Source organism: Anas acuta, chromosome 1, assembly GCF_963932015.1.
Source record: "Anas acuta chromosome 1, bAnaAcu1.1, whole genome shotgun sequence".
Taxonomy (NCBI): Eukaryota; Metazoa; Chordata; class Aves; order Anseriformes; family Anatidae; genus Anas; species Anas acuta.
In genome coordinates this window covers 84,717,460-84,737,490 of record NC_088979.1, presented here as the reverse complement: position 1 = coordinate 84,737,490, position 20,031 = coordinate 84,717,460, and the positions used below count along the sequence as shown (strand labels likewise).

The following is a 20,031-nucleotide window of genomic DNA, read 5'->3' as shown; positions in this document are numbered from 1 at the left end:
CGTTCTTGTCAGATGTCACTTTTCTTGGCTCCTCAGCAGCAGCGACTGGTACCCTGACCCATGCTCAACAGCAGGGTTGCAGAAATGGCAGCATTAAAGCAGAGGAATATTCAATTTTAAAGCAGCCTTTTGAACTTTGAGGAGAAAAAATGCTAAGTTTTTAAACAGCTTTTGGATTGATTCATTTTTACATACTTCTGGGAGTGGCCCTTACTGCCTCGCTCACAGCTGCTTGTGAGCTTGGGGTGAGGAGAGAGATGTCTTACCAGGAAAGAAGGAGAGGGGATGGTATTGAATGGCCAATGCTTGCTCAAGAGTCCGTGTGGGGTAGGTAAAGAGCCTGCTGCTCCATAAAAACCCTGTCATTGCTGCTGGCTGATGATGTTAGCGATGGCTGGAAGTTAATTCAAAACATTATTCTGCGTCAAAAGCATAAGGAGATTAAGAGACTCAAAAGCATGAAAGGGTGAATGAAAAACGTTGTTCTGCTCTCCCCACCCCCTCCACAAGGCACTGCTCTGTATCTCAAAACATCCATTATCAGAGCCTGTATAATTAATGACTCAGAGTGCAGAGCATGTTTCAGGCATCCGAGCTGGAAGCTGTTCGTTTACTACCTATCGATACGATCTTCCGAGGAGGTGACAAAAGGATGACTTAGCACAGTGAGAGACGACTTAGCACGGTGAGAGACATTTACCACAACCTCTCTTTGACAATCTGCAGGAAAATGAAACCTTCGTGAAAAAAGGTGACATTTTCCAATCTTCTGGAGGAAAATACCTGTTTCAACCTATGTTACAGTGCATTATGCATACAATATTCAAGTGAGCATTGGCATTTTTAGCTAACTGTCGTGGTTTAACCCGGCCGGCAGCTAAACACCACGCAGCCGTTCGCTCACCCTCCCCCCTCCCTCTCTGGGACGGGGGAGAGAAATGGAAAGTGAAGCCCTTGAGTTGAGATAAAGACAGTTTAATAAGACAGGAAAATTATAATAACAAAATAATAATAAAATAATAACAATAATAATACAATGGTGATAATAGGAAAGTAATAATAGTATGTACAAACAAGTGATGCACAATGCAATTGCTCACCACTCGCTGACCGATGCCCAGCCTAACCCCGAGCAGTCCGGGCCCCCTCCCCCCGGCTAGCCACCCCTATATATTGTTTAGCATGACGTCAGATGGTATGGAATACCCCTTTGGCTAGTTTGGGTCACCTGTCCTGGGTCTGTCCCCTCCCAGCTCTTACTGCACCCCCAGCCTGCCCGCTGGCAGGACAGAGCAAAAGGCTGAGATGTCCTTGGCTTAGTATAAGCACTGTTCTGCAACAATTAAAGCATCGGGGTGTTATCAGCACTCTTCTCATCCCAAGCCAAAACACAGCATTCCACCAGCTACTAGGAAGAAAATTAATTCTGTGCTAACTGAAACCAGGACACTAACTGATACCCGAACTGGCTATACATTGAGCTTTTTTAGTCAAAGTTATTTCTGTGTCATGAAGGACATCCTTCTCCTCATAGGAGAGACAGGAGACAGGCTGCTTTTTTAGGACAGAATACTATAGGAATTCTATAAGGACTGCTATAAGTGGCTGTTAAAACATACCTAATTTTCTTGGAAAAAATAATATTTCCCATTTTAATGAATACCTGTTTCAGCAATGACACTAGCCTGATCCCTTTCCTACACGGGTCTTCGATATTGCACCGTGACCCCCAAGTACTTATGTGCAAACATGCTAAGCAGTGCAAGTAGAGTATGAAAGGGTAGAGGAGAGCCCCATGTTTTCAAGAGGATTATAAATTCAGGTCTGGAGAAATTATCCATACTTGATGGTAATGCCTGTGGTGTCCCCAGGTCTCTTCCCTACCCATTCCCAGTGACATGAACTTTACCAGCCTCTGTCTGTGATCACGTGAAACATCCCAACCGCACACAGTGCAACTAATTGCTGATATGTTAAAGTAACAAATAAATAAAGAATTAAAAACCCCCTTTGCATTTCATTGCTCCCTTCACCTTAATTTTAATCCTCAGTTGAAAACAAGGGAGAGCCTTTGCTCAGCCAGTTCTCTTCTGGTCCATGGGAAGCTTTGGCCCAATTCACTGACGGTGTCTTTGTCCTACTGAATTACAGTGAGGGATGTGTGTTGAATCACGAACTGCATTATGCTGTTACAGTCATGTCTGGTGAGAAAAAAGTCCCCCTCCTACCTGTCAACAGGTCAAAAATAACCTTAAACAGTTTGCTAAGTGCTTAACTTGCTATGTGCACACAGGGTTTGAAGGGGTCCTCTCTATACCGTGTGGTATTGTCAGAACTTAAATAATGGCCTTACTTTTACTGGGTTACTTGGGACTTGCAATCATATCCTGTGTAACAACCAACCTGCATTTCTGGAACAAAAAAGAAGTGTAAGTGCTATCCCTAGCTTCTTTTTTTTTGATCAAGCTGTATTTGCTTACCCCCTGCTCTGCAAGACAGCATCCTCTACAATAATCACCCTGTTGCTGCAAACAGATGAGGTTCTGAAAGTGCCAGGAAATACAGAGAAACAACATTTTATCATTCCCAAACCTAAAAGGGTTTGTTTTTCTTCCTCTGCACACACTGCTGAGAAGGATGTGGCTCGTATTTGTAAATAAAAACAAGAGATAGCACAAACAGGTTGGACCTAAGCAGCAGGACCATTTATACATTTGTACAAGAGCAAGTAACAGGAAAACTAAATAAAATTCTATGAATGGAAAGCCACAGTGGAGAGACTCCAAAGCTATCTACTAACCTAGACTGAGCCACAGGCACTCTGAGGAAAACCAAATTATCATACACAAAAAAAAAAAGAGCATAAATATCCTGCCATCCATGAGCTTAGATTACTGGTAGCCAATTCAGATGGCCATAAAGTGCTTTCTTTTGCGGGTAGCTGCTGACCCTTTAATCAGAGACTTCCCAGAGAAAAGAACACCAGCTGGGACTTCGGTATCTGCTGAAATCTCATTAGTAAGAAGAAAAGTTAAATCTCAACATTTGTTTCTCTCCATTTCGATGTATGGATGTAAAAACAGTTATTTCAGCCAGGGTTCCAGGGAGACTGCTGACTACCTAATGCAGATTGCTGGCGTAACTCATGTGAACTTGGCTGAAACTCTGCCTAGCTCACTGCAACCATGCTGGTGACTACAATCCACCCATATTCACCAGGTATGGCTGGAGACCTTGATAGCAAAACTCGAATGCAACAAGGGAGGTCAGAAAAAGGGTCTAGTTTCCAACTTGTTTTATCATTAAATTGCAGGCAGCGTGACAGACAGACAGCACGGCAGCACAGAGACCTTGCTAGACAAGCAAAGTAACTACAACCTAGAAAAAAGAGTTACCCACGAGATCAGGGAGGGTTGTTTTAAGTGTTGTAAAGCACAGACCACTGATAGCAGCCTCATCTCTGGGGGTTTTTAAGGAAAGGCTGGACGTGGTGCTTAGGGACATGGTTTAGCAGGTGACATTGGTGGTAGGGGGATGGTTGGACCAGATGATCTCGGAGGGCTTTTCCAACCCTAAGGATTCTGTGACCTTTATTAAAGTGGTAATGCCTGGAGCTGACAGCGCGTGCACTAGACAGGTAAGTGACTTTCAGCCACTTGTGACTGAGTCCTGAGGGGCAGAGTGCATACTGCATCCCTTGGAAAACTGTTCCTTGTTTCCAAAAAGGACAGCTGCTTTTCTGCCCCCGGGAACCAGACAGAAGCACATTTTGGAATTCATTTGCAGGACCCAAGCAGCAGCAGGTCCAGGGAGCCCTCAAGATGCAGAGGGAGCATCAAACTCACCCACGCAGGAAGCTGGCCGGCCACTCCACACCTTGTTGTCCATGCACGTCACTATGCGGTCGCCTTTCAGCTGGTATCCCGGCGAGCAGTAGTACTCACACCTCGAGCCGAAGTAGGCGCCATCCAGACACTTGAAGCCCCCGTTGGTTGGCATGGAGAGGGTGGGGCAGCGCTTCTCTGCAACGGGAAACACAGATTTAGGGAAATCCCTCTTTTTAGAGTAATGTCAGTCAGCTACTGTCTTCTCAGAAAATGATTTACTGCAAGAGCACACTCAGACACCCGATACGAATAGCAGCTTACAAAACCCATGAGGGATGACATTTTAAAGAGGTTTTATGGCTCTTGTCATAAAACTCTCCCTACAAATCAACATCCCACACTCATAAAATGTTCATTATCTATGTCCTCTCATGATACTTATCATGCCATGTACCCCTGCAACATCCTCAGGTGACAAGCCAGTCTACGTAGCCAAATTGTTGATGTCTATAACATAAATGACCACCAGGAGATGGCTGTTCCCTTTCAACACCTCAGCACTCGCAGGCTGCAGCTACACCGAGCCCAAAGACAAGCAGAGCCCAGTGGCTGCCCATCCTGAGGATCAGCCCCCACGCATGGAGCTCGGCACTACTTACGTTTGCACAGCACCTTCCCAGACCAGCGTTTGCTTGACTGACAAATGAGCTGCTGAGGGCCGTGCAGTTCGTAGCCTTTCTGACAACGAATGTCGCATCTCGTCCCCAGCACGTTCTTGTAATATTCCCCTTGAGGTGTCCTGCAGTTTGCATAACCATGTTTCACCTTAATGGGAGAGCACCATGGTGTTTCTAGCACAGAGAATTAAAAACAAAAAAACGAAACAAAAAAAAAAAACAACACACACAGTACTTCACAAAATGTAAAAGGTCAGACACAAATAAAAATCCATTTTCTTTATTCAAGGTCACAGAGAAGAAACAGGAAAAAAAAAATCTTATTTAAAAAGCCCCCTATCCTCAATAGTGGAGAAGTAACAGTGCTCACACAGCAGAAGGTCAAGCCTTCAAAGCCTGGCAGCTCTTTTTTATTACAAGCATTAAAGAACATAGCCAATATACTGGGGAGGTGAAAGGGGGAAATCCGGTTGTTTGTTGTTTTTTGTCCATGGAATAAGTGTGCCACCGTGTGGACAGAGTGATGACAGCTAGAGCTTTTTTTTCCCCTCTGGTGTTTAAATGGATGAATCTAACTTCTCTCTGGTAACACAAGTTTGTATTAGTAACTTACTTGGTCTAGCTGTAGGTGTGATCTTTACATTTAGCTCTCCTGCTGCCCATTAAATAAAATTCTGCATAATAATAATAATAATAATAATAATGTGAGTAGTACAGAACATCGCCTTGGATGATCTCTGTCATTTCAAGCTCTCCCCCATTTAGAAAGGATGTCACCTGCACAAATCACATTGCTAGCGTGTCATGTCTGTAGGTACACACACTCCACACATCAGAACAACCACGCAGGGTTTGACTCCAGTTTTTCAAAATTAATTTGCAAGTTAGCACCCAGGCTTAAAGGAACCCAAGCTGCAAAAACCTAAATCGTGCTCTAAATCCAGTTCTCAAAAGTCCGGTCTTCACGTGTTGTACTCCTCACCTGAAAGATGGGCAGAGGGCCACCTTCCCTAATAACATGGACCCACGGCCTGGAGTAGGAGAACCACCTTCTAGTTGCTCCTGGATGCAGGACAGTGACGTGGATCACAGAATCACAGACTGGTTTGGGTTGGAAGGGACCTTCAAGATCACCCGATTCCAAACCTGTCCCTGCCACGGGCTGGGACACCTCCCACCAGACCAGGTTCCTCAGGGCCCCATCCAGCCTGGCCTTGAGCACCTCCAGGGATGGGGCACCCACAGCTTCTCTGGGCAGCCTGTGCCGGTGCCTCACCACCCTCCAAGTACAGAATTTCCTCCTCATATCTAGTCAAAACCTAACCTCTCTCAGTCTAAAGCCATTACCTCTTCTCCTATCACTCCACTCCCTGACATAGAGTCCCTCCCCGGCTTTCCTGTAGGCCCCCTTTAGCTCCTGGAAAGCCGCTGTAAGGTGTCCCCACAGCCTTCTCTTCTCCAGGCTGAACAGCCCCAGCTCCTTCAGCCTGTGGATGCATCTGCCAAGTCAGAGGAAAGCTTGAATTTTGCTGGGACTTCCCAAATAATGCTTCTGCCAAATTTGTGGGAGAAAGGGAAGCCTAAATGCCTGTGAAACTAAATTTTTAATAATTAGTCATCCCTTTAAAGTAGTCACGATGTAGATACTGTCTTCTTGTGAGTACCTAACACCATACCGATGGGTGCAGTATTAGGTAGATCTCTGCTTCACAGGAAAAGCTTCAAAATCTGTGTTGAGCTTTGACAACATTGTGCACTAAGAAAGCACTGCCTTTTTCTGCACTGGGCAGCTTTTCAGCTGGAGTTTCCTATACAAGCAGTGACTAAGCCTGCCCCTTCTCAGCTCCAAGACTTGAGAAGGACATGTCTACAGGGATGGAGGGACTGCAAGGCGAAAGAGAGAGACAACAGGGCCGAAGATCCTGTGTGACACTGTGTGACATGTGGGACGTAGCTAACAAAACTTTCAAGGTACTAGAGAAGTCTGCCAGAGAGATGGGAAAAGAGAAAAGAGAAAACAAACAAACAAAGCCCTAGGCAAAGAGTTTTAGCTTTCATCCTTACTAAGTCACAGGAGACATTTAAAAATAACTTCTGGAAAAAAAGCAATGCTTTGGCAGATTTTTACTTCTAACTCTTAATTCTTGTAGTAGTTATGTACATTTTTCTACACGATTGGGATCAGTTTCGCATACAAAAGCAAAAATCAGCACAGGCTGCTACAGTTTACATTCAGTGTAGAATGTCTCCAGGCCATATTTACTCCTTCCTCACAGACACTGGATTTACAGCCCACGTTTTGCTGTGTTGGTCGCGAAGAAGCAGTAAGAGCACCTGGGGACTAAAATGAGAGACTCATTATCAGGGTTTTGACTAGTCCAAGAGCTCTAGGCTATTTGGTTTCTGAAGAAGTCTTACTGCACTGTGTGCTTACTTTTGAATTTCACCAATACATCTGAAAACTCTCGACAAAGACACATACGTGGCATTATTTGCATCATCACCAAATGTGCCATAACTGAGGCAGGGGGAAATCAGCAGAGGAGCCCAACAGCAGGTTGGAGCAGAGTGCAGCTCAGCTTTTTGGCCCAGCCACACAACCATCCCATCTCTTTTTTTTCTTCCCCACCTATCCTGTTTTCTGAAAGTACTGAACGCCAAAAACATACTATTTACCTCACAATATTGAAAAATTAGTTTGGTGGAGGGTGGGTTTGTTGGTTTGTTTTAGCACTAATCCCTGCTCTTCACCCTATTCTGTACGCTATAGCTACCAAAACAAATAAATAAATAACAGAAAAAATAAAAAAGAAAATTTATCAACTGACTGAGGCCCTGGCACAGGCTGCCCAGAGAAGCTGTGGGTGCCCCATCCCTGGAGGTGCTCAAGGCCAGGCTGGATGGGGCTTTGGGCAGCCTGGTGTGGTGGGAGGTGTCCATGCCCATGGCAGGGGGGTGGAACCAGGTGGTCCTTAAGGTCCCTTCCAACCCAAACCGTTCTGTGACTCTGGCTACTCTCTTGGAGGGCTGTATTGCCATGGCTGTCTCACAATGCTTGCTGTGAACCAAATGAGAACTGGAAGAGCCCACAGGGAGCATGTGTTAGCAGGAATTAACAGTCAATCAGCTACTGCTGAAGTCGTGAGCGATAGAGTGGGCACAGCCTCAAGCCTCAGCTCAGACCTGAGGGCAGGCCACGCGCATTGGATTCACAGTCAGCCTCTGCCTCCTCCATCTCCTGCAGAAACCTTCCTCCTCCTCCTGAGCTAACAACACCCTTTGTATAATCACCCCTTCAGTGGGCTGACTAACCCTCCCCCCCAAATTTCAGTCCTTTCTGTCCCCCTTACTTTTCTCTTGCCCCAAACGTCAGTAAGAAGAAGGGCCTAAGCCTGAAGTCAGGAGGGGAACGCCACTGACTGAAGGGGCTCAACCAGGGGAATGCAGAGTGTGCCAGGCTGGGCTAGCTAGGCATTTTTTTTGCTAATCAGCTCTAATTCCTTATGCCTAAGGTTTTCTGCGTACATAAACTGCAAACAAGCATGACCAATTTCCTTCATGAAGGGCACTGTGCAATACGATCGGCAGGCCCGTCGGTAAGGCAAAGCAGCTGCTCCAGGTACTGCAAACATGCCAGAGCTTTCCTCAGAATTTTTGTGGCTTTCCAAACATGCTTGCCTTGAGTAAGCAACTACACGTATTTAAAAAAATGGCTAACAGCTAAAAAATGCACAAACTGAACGCTGAAGAAGAAAAAAAAGAACAACTTGCTGTAGTGTCGTGGCAGCTATGGTGGTCTACAGAGAGAAAGAGGGCAAGGCTCCTAGGGAGGGGCAGAACTTCTTCTACTGGAGCAAATGATAGTGTTAGAAATAAAAAACAAAAACAGGCATGCTTTTGGATGCAGATAACTGTAAGAGCTTAGGAGGAACATCTGTTTGATCTAAATCATTATCATGCTTACTCTGAAACTGAAAGCGATTAGGAGAAAATGGGTGAGGCAGGGTTCAGAAGGGGGCAAGGATCTGGGTTTGGACCAACTGATATCACCGAATAAAAACCAGCTAACTTGAAAAGCTTTATGTGCCTGAAAGCACATCAAACAACACTACAAAGTTTCAGATCAAAGCCTGTTTATTTTTAAGTGAAGGAGCATACTGTTTTTCAAAGGCTAAGCAGCTACATGTAGTATTTCTGGAATATTAGGGCTGGATAAGGCCTGGAGAGGTCACACATCAATTCCCTGCCTCGAGACAAGATCAACCCTGTTCATGGAGGTTTTGGCAGTAAGAGAGGCTCCAAGTTTCCTAGACATTTCTTCTGGGGCTTCATGGGGTTCTGTTCAAGCAAATGAAATTTGAGTTTTTAGGTACAAGTTCCTTTACAGTGTTCTTCTGTTTAATGGACAGTTCTCACCGTTCCTTAGCGATACTATAGGCTGCATTATCATTTAGTAGTAAAATTCTTCAAAGACTCAGCTGTATCTGAAATCACTGGAAAAAAGACAGCAAGCAGAAATGGCCGAAGCCACTATGTTGCCTCTACAGCTGGGCTACAGTTTGCTCATTATAGTATTTGAGAAAACATGTTAGGAGAACCAGGACCATCAGAGCGGTTGGCATTAGAGCAGTGATGAACACAGGAACTGCTGTGTTCGGGAAGCTTTTCCTCGTAAAACGCGATCCAAGACAGCCATGCCAAGTGGCAGGAAAGAAAGCATTTTTGAGAGCATCGTTTTCCCCAGCCCCTCAGCTCTGTTTAAACACCAGTCTCAGTTTTCCTTCATAATCAGCATGCAAAATGACCTGTTGTACTGGCGGGCACACCAGCCAGCAGAGCAGCAGGTTCACCAGGGAGGGAGGGAAAAGCTCTGTAAAAATGCTGCAGATACAGAAAGTCTCAGCAATGTTTCTCTGGAAAGCTGAGCAAGCTGAAAAACATCCAGAGGGAGACAAAAGGGTTTGGTAGGAGGTCAGTTCCCTCCCATAAACTGCCATTTTCTTTTTTGTTTGCATGTGTCTAGTATGGACAAATCCGCGTGCTTGCTTGTGCACTGTTTAGTGTGCATGTGTGCAAAGAAAAAAGCACAGCACTGCTCACGTACGTTAACACAAGTTAAGCAACCTCATTTAGTTACTTGCTACTGGGGAGTTTTGTTGACCAAGGAATAGGCCATAACCAAAATGCTGGGCTGCACATTCAAGGAGCTGCTCTGAACACTGCTACTTAGGCCATTTTTCCTCGCTTTGTCCTTCTCTACTCCCCTTCCCCCCATTACCAACTTAAATAAATATGCTAATGAAGAGCGAGCCTTTTCTGCTCCATGCTTTATACTCTTAGATTCACATTGTCTGATCTTCAACATTTGGCAGTAGAGCTTCCAAGCTCGGGGTAGTTTTTAATATCTGTGTGAATGAGTCATTATGTTTCACTTACCCCAGTGACATTTTGGCTGACATTAATATAATCCATTTTGGATCACCGTACAAAAGGAATTTATACAGAATCCGCATTTTAACTACTTGCCTGCCCTGGCATGAATTGGCATTGATTTATCCTCGTGATCTCTGGGATTCTTTTTCTAAGGGTCCACAGAGGGTTACACGTTAAAAGGCAAAGAAAAATGAGTTTACACAAACAAAGCTTTAGAGAAATATGCATCTGTTTTAAAGCAAAATTTTACACTGAAGTATTTTACTCGGAGGAATGTAAGAACTTTATGAAAACAGCACTATAACCACAGTATGATCATTGCTCATAAATGTCTGAATTACTTTATGACTTACCTCATCTTTAAGGCCCATTAATTCTCTGTGAAGTAGCACTAACATACAACACGACACCAACATCCAGTGTTCTCAAGTAATCAAAACAAGTACATTACAATTCTTGAATGTTCACAGATCGGTTTACCAAAAAGCAACAGCTGCCATTTAAAGTGACAAAACAAATACCAAGTTTCTTTACTGTTTGGGCTTCTGATGGATTTTGGCAGGGGAGACCAATATTGAGATGGACTTTTTAAAGAAAATTGACATAGCAAATAGAAGATTTACAACTAGTGGCATAAAGTTTCTCAATCTTGCTGAACAGCAAAATCTTCTAGAATATGGAATAAAACCTGAATTCGCTTTATAAACATGCAAGCCTATTCACTCATTCATCCAGCTACAGAATTTGTTTTACAACATACGTGTTCATTTGTTAAACACACTTCACTTAACATTTCAGGTAGCAAGTTCACCTGAAATGAAAACAATTCTATGCAAAAAAGTCATGAAAATCATCTTCTCTTGCATGTACTTCCATACGTTACCATCAATAGGCCCGGGTTTTTAGTCAGCTTATCATTGATGGTTTTGTTACGATGCATGAAGAGAAAGAAGAGAAGCTCTTCATAGATTTTCATGATCTTGCAGCCTGAACTACTAAGAGCCACGGCAGTGCAGAAGTTACTTATTCTGTGCATGAGTAGTGATCAAGACTTGGTCCAATTTCCATTGTTAAAAAAAGGTAAAATGTAAATCTTGATATCAAATCCATGGGAAAACAAAACAAAACGACAAAAAAAAAAACATGGAGTTGGATCTGCAAGATTTCATAATCCATGAAAAGAAAAAGGAAGCCCCCAGCAACCAGCTGATACTCAATTAGCACGTAAGCGAAGCATTCACCTTTATATCTATTGCGTGCATACACATCTTCATCGTCTTCAAGGGGTGAATATCCCGATCCTACAACAGAAAAATAAAGAGAGAAAAACTACAGCAAGAAAGGAAATATAAATTAAGGCTAAAAGAAAGCTTTGCCAAAAGACATGCAAGATTAGGATGCAATAATCTATGCGATGCCATTAGCATGGGCTTCTCCGAAGCTCAGATTCACAGCAGACCCAATTTATAGTGAATTTGGAAGGGGCAAATTGATTTAATAATCAAGTAAAATAATTGATTTGATAATCAAGTGAAATGAAAATATCTCAGAGCTCCCAGAGCTATGTCGTGCAATACTGTGCTGCACAATTCAAGTCAGAGCTCCTCTGCTTTGGAAAGCCCACCCATCAGGGAGGTGATCTCTTGAGCAGAGGTGGCACAAGCAAAGGGCCACACCAAAAGATTTCACTATAAAGTGGTTCCATAGTGTAAGTGGCCATCAGGCCATTGTTAACAGCCATCAGGCCAAACAGCAGAAGTAAAATGTGTGCAACTCAAGAACAACCCTTGTTTACAACCTGCGTGATCTTCACACCAAAACTAGAACACTGAGTTACGTTACCTGCAAACACAAGTTACACTCACATCAAAACTGTTTGCAATCAAGCAATCTTCTGTGGTTGTTCAAAATAAATTGTACATTCCTGCACCTCTAAAGAGCTGCACAACAGCTATAAGCTCGTAACAAAGGTAGAAACCATTTTACAACAATCAGAAACCGTTCAGAGTGCAAACATTCAAGTATTTCATCAATAAAACAAGGTGGTCATCAACAGAGCCTTCCAAATATTAAGTGCCATTGGTTTAAAATCAGAAGCACACTGTCTAGTCTGAATCCTAGATAAGTCTAGATAACCAGTAACACTTTACTCACCACCCCACCAGCCTCTGGACAACTTAGCTTTGTTCCTTCAGGATTTTTTGTTCAGCCAATGCATCATTCCTGCATCACAGCTTTTTTGACCTTGCCTCCCTCCATACACGTTTCCATTTATGCCACCGTCCCTACATTTCCAGCCTAGGCCACCAGCTGGAAGGAAGCACACGTTCTCCTCTGCCCCACCAGCCAGGCAAAGGCAATCCCTCCCCTCCCTGTACAGCAGCACAAAACAATCAGCAGACTGAAAGCCATGGAGCTGAAAGCCACGGCAAACCTAGCTTCCCTGACCTACTGCCCTAGCATTTTACCCAAAACCCAGGAGAGAAACCCAGCCCATGCATCTGCAGCTGCTCCACGCGAGAAGTTACAGTGCATAGGCTCCTTCTGCAGCGGGGCAGGTCCCTGCACAGCATCAGCTGCAGCACTGCTCACCAGGGCTCGGCCCACCTGAAGATGAGACTCTGCATCGCCTGTGACCCTTCTTGCTGCATTACTTGGATGTCAGGCACAAGTGCCCAGGAGTCATGAGCTTGGTGTTCAGCAGCACCTCCTGGGAGCTGCAGGGAAGAGAGGGATGCGTGCACCCCATTGCAGACCAAAACCTTGCACCAATACTGCAGCTGTGCAAAACATTTAGGTTCCTGCATAAGAAAACAAAAATCAAGAGCCATGCCTACAATAAAAGCAGTAAAAAAAATGCAATTCATCTGATTCAAAGCCTGACTCAAAGCTTACTGTAATCACTGAGGATCCCTCTGCCAGCTTTCAAAGGCTTTGAGTTCACTCCTTGGGGAGCTCACTTCCAGTTTCTCCCCTGAAACCTGGGGTTTTATGCGGCACAGACTTCCCATCGCTTGGGAGCACTTTCTCTGGATTTTTTTAATTTTTGTTGTCGCTGTCAAATTTTTGATGCCTAAACAGTGACATCTTAAAAACTTCTCAACATAAACTTTGCCGCATTTGAAGTCTGAGCGTGTAATATAAAAAAGCAAGCTGTGATCCCCGAGGGCTCCAGGAAGACCTTGATATGTAAACGAGCACCTCTCTCAGCATCTATTATTCTGTCAGAAATTGGGATCCTCTTGGCTAATTACTCAGGTTGAGAGTTAAAAATGAAAACAGTGAGGTAACATTTCTATAATTGTCTGAATTTTCCTGTGCATATAAACATCAGCATAACTTAGGGCTATGTGAGCTCTTACATATTTATCTTTCCTTAGACAAGAAATAATTAAATGCTCTTATAAGTCTTCTAATAAAAAATGGCCTTCAGAGGTGTTCCTAAAATCCCTTGCCCTAAAATGAGGTCGTGTTCTTCATGATTTGCTGCCATATGCTGTGGATGAAAACAAATAAAATAAACATACCCAGAAAGCTATAATTTGACATCGTCCAATTCCAGCATATTTTATAGCTGGAAATGAGAAAGCAGTCAGGTTGCTCTTCTAACGAGCAACATTTCAGTACTGTTAATAATCATAGCAGGACAGGGTTGGGGAACTGCTAAGGAGCTTTTCCTTGCTGTCCATTTGGAGACAAAGTACTCATCAAAGTTCAAAGTACTGAAATTATCACTGTACAGACCCCAGGCGTTTCAAGGAAGGAGCATGAGCAACAAGCTACTTGATGGACATTTCACATCACGGGATGTGTAGCAAAACCCTACAAAAACTGGCTGCAGATTTTGTTCACGCAGACTACAGGCAAGACCCACAAAGTAACACTTCCATCATGAACCTACCACGAGATTAACCCACGAAACTTGATCCTCTTTTTGTCAGGAAAAACAATTTTTCTTCATCCACAAAATAACTGCTACGTTTTTATGACCAGAGGTTTTACAAGAAAGCTTTACCTTTTCTTATATTTTATTAGGGCAAAGTGTTTTAATGAAACTTCAGGCAAGCTACTAGAAAATATGCGGTACTGTCGGTCACTGACCACTCAGTAGTCTGTGCCGAATTAAGAAATCCACGGATAAAACTGTAAAACAGAGCAGGACACGTGGTAGCAGTAAGCATTTAAGCCTGCTGATGGATGTAAAAATCCTTGTGTAACTAGAATTCGTGAAAAGAAATACGACCTTTCTCCAAGTATTTACATTTAGTGCTCAAACTGGCAACCTAATGAGACACTCAGACATACAGTAGTTACTCATTTGCACTGAACGTGAACCAGAACATTTCAAGAGCAACGCTGCCTTTTTTGTGCTTGCCAAATCTCCTCCAAGTGTGCTACAGATGTCAGCTGTCGAGGCTTCACTGCTTCTCCTCCAACAAAGCGTTTAAGTATCTCCTTAAGTGGGCTCACCAGCCCCAGGGAGGCCGCATGCTTGACCCTAAATCCCCTCAAAATTGTTTGCAGACATTGACATTTGATGTCAGTCACCTGACGAAGTACTTTGTTGCTTTTGTACCGCAGTCTAGACCCTGTGAAGGCAGCTTTCTGACGATGGCTCTGATTTCCATGCTTACAGCCAGCCCAGCATTTGCTCTCCTGGCCTGGGACTTTGGTCCTCTGAAAAAGAGATGGAGGGGAGCAGAGCATACAGCTGCACTCGTGAATTCGCACAGATTCCAGTGTCAGCCCCACAACTAAAAACAATGCAAGAAGTATGAATTAAATACAATCAGCCAAGCACGCATTGAGAAAAACCACTTGCTACATTTCTTGGATGTGACCACCTCAAAGTTCTCCAGAACTGTCAGAGTCATCATAAATTGCTCAGCCGTCTTGATCCTACAACGAACTTTGCAACTTCTCAAGGCTAACAAGGCCAAGTGCCGGGTCCTGCACCTGGGGCACAACAACCCCATACAGCGCTACAGGCTGGGGGGAGAGTGGCTGGAAAGCTGCCTGGTGGAAAGGGACCTGAGAGCATTGGTCAATAGCCACATGAACATGAGCCAGCAGTGTGCTCAGGTGGCCAAGAGGCCAACAGCATCCTGGCTTGTATCAGAAACAGCGTGGCCAGCAGGGCTAGGGGAGTGATTGTCCCCTTGTACTCGGCTCTGGTGAGCCTCACTAGGATTTATGCCTTGACTACTGTGTTCAGCTTTGGGCCCCTCACTACAAGGACAGAGGTGCTGGAGGATGTCCTGAGAAGGGCTACAAAGCTGGTGAAGGGTTTGGAGAGCAAGTCTGGGTTGGGCTGGATGACCTTAGACGTCTTTTCTAAAACCTGAATAATTCTATGATTATCCAAGCCGAGGTCAGGCATTTTTTCACTGCATCATTTCATTCTGCCAAGCAGCAGTCACAGAATCGTAGAATGGCCTGGGTTAGAGGGGAGGGACCTTAAAGACCATCTACTTCCAGCCTCCTCGCCATGGGCAGAGATGCCTTCTACTAGATCAGGTTGTCCAAAGCCTTGAAAACAAGGCAAGGTTTAAAATAATCAAACCGCACAAATCTTAAAAACAACAACAACGAAACCAAAGAGCCAGTAATGATAACCAGAACACGAAAGCCTTCAGCTCCATACAAATGTTAGGAGAGTTATTCAGGAGAAGACCTTGACAAGGTCACCGGGATCACCTGCACGGGCAAAGGGAAGGAGGACTCGTGCTCCCACTGTTTGATGCCACTGACTCCGTAAGCGATGCCATGTGTACAAATTCGGGGACGTGCCCAGGAATGATCTCCCCATGGCGAACGTCCACCCAGGCGGTTCTGCTGGCAGAGGGAGGGCACCAGGAGCTAATCTCAGGGCAGACACTGCATATGCAGGTGTGTACATGAACAGCATTTAACGTGCTATTGTGTTACAAATCCTCTATAATTGAGAAAAGGAAGGAATGTGGGCTGCGAGAGGCAGATTAGGCACGCAAAGTTGGTTTTCCCACGACTAACAAACTTCTTAACTCTTCTTGCCCTAGATCAGCTGAAAATAAGCTGCAGACCACGACAGCATCCCTCATGAAACCAGTGAGAAACCTTTTACACTTTACTGCCCTGAGGCAGTACAAGGTCAGGCACTGAAGCAGAAGAGGCCACTGCACTTTGGCTGGAGGGACTTCAACCCAAACAGCTCTGTTCTCCCTCGCTTAGCACCAGGCAAACTGAAAAGCTTTGCATCTGCTGCACTTACGGTCCTGTAGATTAATAAGAGCTCTGATGTTTTTAGGCAACTCTATTTTGTCACTTTCCACCACTAAATTTCTAAAGCCTTTTTTTTTTTTTTTTTCTTCCCCCATCCCCTTTCTCAAGCTCTTTTGCTCAGGGTTTACAGGATTACCTAAGATTGTAACTTCTGCTGTAAAAATCAGCAGCTGAAGTCAACGTGCCAGTTGCAGCTTTGCGTTTCTATTGAAGCTTGAAGTCTTAAATATAGCACCAATTTACTTAAGTATGTATTTCAGAGAAGATAAGTACATTTCCAATTTCTGGAACATTGCTGGGAAATGTAAAAAAAAAAAAAACACAGCCCTAAAAATACAGTGCTAAGGCCAATTCCAGTGTGTAAATTGTATGGCAAATCTCAGAGAGAAAAAAATAACAATAAAAAACAAAGTGTGGGGGGGAAAAAGGTCAGTTGTAATGTCATTGGGTTGCACACAGAAAAACAAAGCAAGTTAAAGGAGCCTAGATAGCATCTTGTCTGGCCTACAGACACCAGCTATTCCTGGTGCTGAGAGGAAAGGAAAGGCTCATTCCCGTATGCCCTCTGTCCTTTGAAACAGAGCACAGTAGTTGGGAATTCCTTCCACATTCAAGCAACTGATGAGTTTAAACATGTAAAAAGCAGATAATGAGTTTCCACCAGTAAGTTCATGCCACCTGCATTTAGCTCCTCCAACACGTTGCCTCAGAGTTTTAAAGCCACATCAAATACATGAATGAAAGAAGAAAACTGTAGCTTTACATGCAGCAGACCGCAGAGCTTGCTGCAGCGAGGCAGGGCTGGGGCACGGTAGGACCTCTGAAGTCTGGAAGACATCCATCAGGAGCCAGAAAGGGCACTGAAAATGGTCACGACCTTCACATTAGAGGGCTTTACTTTGGGTGTAAAAATACCTGCACTCCTTTTATGACAGTAGTAAAGCTAGAAAGCCAGGTTTTTGATCTCATCCTTTGCTGGTTGGATGTTACACCTCACTTTTGCAAGACTCATGCTTCAATGTCGTTGGCTTCAGTAGGATTTCAGTATTGGTTTAAAAGCTGGCTGCACGCTCAATTGTTTGGTTGCATCCGGTCCGTAAGGCATAAAAAACACAACAAACGTAAAATTTATTTTGTTACAGAAATGAAAGGAGAACAAAGAGCAGCACAGGAGTCAGCCAAGTGCAACTTGTATCAATGAACACGTTCAAACAGAGAGAATTTAATGGTGACTGATTGCATTAAGCAGCCTTGAGGATGGACAGTAACTCCAAAGACAACACTTGCCTCTTCTTTCCTCGAAGGATGTTCCTGCGTGGCCATGCCACCTTTCAGCCTCCTGCTTACCTCAATCAACAGTCCTAAGGGTCTGTGCAATGCAGGGGGAAGCAAGTTGAAATAGAAACCTGACAATCTTGCATTCAGCAAGAGCTGTGCTGACCTGAGAACCACGGTGCATTCCTGCAGGCAAATCCTGCTGACTTAACCAGCCCAAGTTACCAGGTTTTTCAAAAAACCTCTACACAGTTTTGTAAGCCCCAGTGATTAACTTCCAGTGACGTCTAGAAGCTTCCCTGCCTGTATGCATGGAAATACGCACGTGGGTAGCTCAGATTTGAGCTTCCGTGCACACCCATAAGCCACACGCCGCTGTTTTGCTTCTATTTCTTGCAGGTGTAAGCTCTTTCAGGCTCAGAAAGTAATCCTATACCAGGAAGACCCCCTCAGGGCTGTACGTGCATTAATTCACTACCTCTCAGCATTGATTAAGATGCAAATGGCTTGCTTTAAAGCACAGGTTTTAACTTGCTTCTAGAGAGACGCCTCCTATGCGATCCCATCAAAGTACAGCTCTTTCAAAGTTGTCGTAATTAAAGCACGATCCAAACGTGGAACAGAAAGCTTCAAAATTAGCAAGTTCAAAAGAGGTCGGAGAGGCCCGAAGTTTGCGTGCCAGCAGCAGCTTCTGCTTTGTGGAATAAAACCACCCAATTACTCAGAAACCATGAATCCGATTAGGAAAACGCAGGCGCAGGTTCTTGTCCCCGAAGACGGTCTCTTCCCTCTCTCCTTGCCTTCTGTGACCTACCGGGACTATGAGGAAACTGCAGCTGCCACCAAGCAATGTAGGTGTTGCAGAGGAGATTAATTACACGTGTTGAGAAAACCATCACTGTGCTCCGTTCAGCTTACAAAACAGACTCTTTTCATGTGCTGCCAACTACTGAGCGAGAAGGAAAACAATTAACACTGGCATACGGTCTCGTTTATTTCAAGGAAATCACATACCCAGAACTAGGCAAGACCTGCCCGTGCTCCTTACTCTCCCAAAAGTCAGCAGTGGGATGGAAGTGGCAAGGACTCAGAAGTTAGTGCTGCTCAAGGAACTCTCTGCAGAACAACAATTTTGCTTTGCTCCCTTTTGTGCATACACGTAGACATCTTAGATACAGGAAATCCAAAGCAGAGCGCTTTCTGCCACCGGCTTGTGTTATTTTTCTCTTCCCCTCCAGACTGGCAATAGGAGTGGAAGTTGTGCAGGTGGCTCCACGCCAACCCTGGCAGAAGTCCCTTATCAACACAGCGGTCGAGGGAAAGGCTGGCAGACTTCACCAGAGGCTACAAACACCCTTGCCAACACATTCATGCCGTACAGGGACGTTAGTGCTCCCTGATAATGTATCTGCTTTTACTATACTAATGTATTTAGTGCCAGGACGAGGAGTGCACACTGCTTATAGCATACATATAAAGTGACCAAAGGCCTTGGGGGACTGTTTAAATACTATATGGTTGAAGCAGAAAATATAAAGCCAAAAAACCCCATGAATACCCTTCACTACGATTGTGTCCTTACGTTCACCAAGAACAAACGAGGGATTTCCAGCATCCTGACGTATGCTTTGCACTGGATGCTCCTGTGAGATTTCAAATGATTCAATGGAAAGAAAGGAATTTATCACATCTTGCTTAAAATACAACCGCAGAGTTGCAAAATGTATGTTCACACATACAGCTGTTTCTCAACAGAAAATTCGTTTAAGGAAAACCTAGATGAAGAGGGGAAACATGGATGAAAGGCCTTTGTTATGGAAAACAAATGTTCATTTCTCTTTAATAACAAAAAAAGCTAAACAAGCTAATAAAGATATACTTGGGAGCTGACATTGGTATATCTTCAAGAGAAATACCACCCGTCTCCTGTGTTGCTCTTCATTTCCCACACAGTCCACGCTCCCTTGAGTGCCGAGCAGCACATCCCACAGGGTACCACAGGGATTCATCACGCAGACAGGCGACGGGGGTCAGGCTGGCAGCTTGGCTCACGGAGAAAAATCAGAACATCACGCACACGAACAGCACCCCCACAAAACGCTGATTTTCAGATCAGCCAGTTAGGTTTTGTCATTGACTCATTGCCAAATGAAACATTTAAATAACTAGGTGCAGAGAAAGAGGAAGAAGTTGGTTTCCATGATTTTTCTTCAGCTGTCAAGAGAAGGCCCAAGAGCGTATGCCCTTCCCTTTTAAAAGGCTGCATCTGATGATGAGCTGGCTAAAAAGCTGAAATCCAGCAAAACAAAATAAAAAAAAAAAAAAAAAGGACGGAGGAACAAACGACATCCTTGAATGTTTAGAATGGCAGCATACTATGCCAGCAGGAAGCCAACAGAGAGAGGTTGGAGAAAAATATTTCCTTTGTTCAGGCTGCGAGGAACTTCAAGTTTGATTTTTGCTTTAAGGACCTCTTCAATAAATAACGGTTAAAAAAAAATAAAAAATAAAGGCTCTTCTCATGATCAGGGATGGTCATGATACCAGAGACTGCTTCC

At 44.2% G+C, this 20,031-nt stretch overlaps 1 protein-coding gene across 2 annotated transcripts in view; it reads right to left on the bottom strand.

The window, feature by feature from the left end:
* SRPX (sushi repeat containing protein X-linked) overlaps positions 1–20,031 on the bottom strand; it is a 42,656-nt gene that overhangs the window by 9,109 nt on the left and 13,516 nt on the right. Inside the window, exons 2-4 of one of the 2 annotated variants that reach the window (XM_068686501.1) lie at positions 11,179–11,238; positions 4,487–4,678; positions 3,846–4,022 (exon numbers count right to left, since the gene is read on the bottom strand). In XM_068686501.1, coding sequence (XP_068542602.1) covers positions 3,846–4,022; positions 4,487–4,678; positions 11,179–11,238 — 429 coding nt within the window. The remainder of the gene's footprint in view (positions 1–3,845; positions 4,023–4,486; positions 4,679–11,178; positions 11,239–20,031) is intronic. The other variant, XM_068686510.1, reaches the window with a different exon arrangement.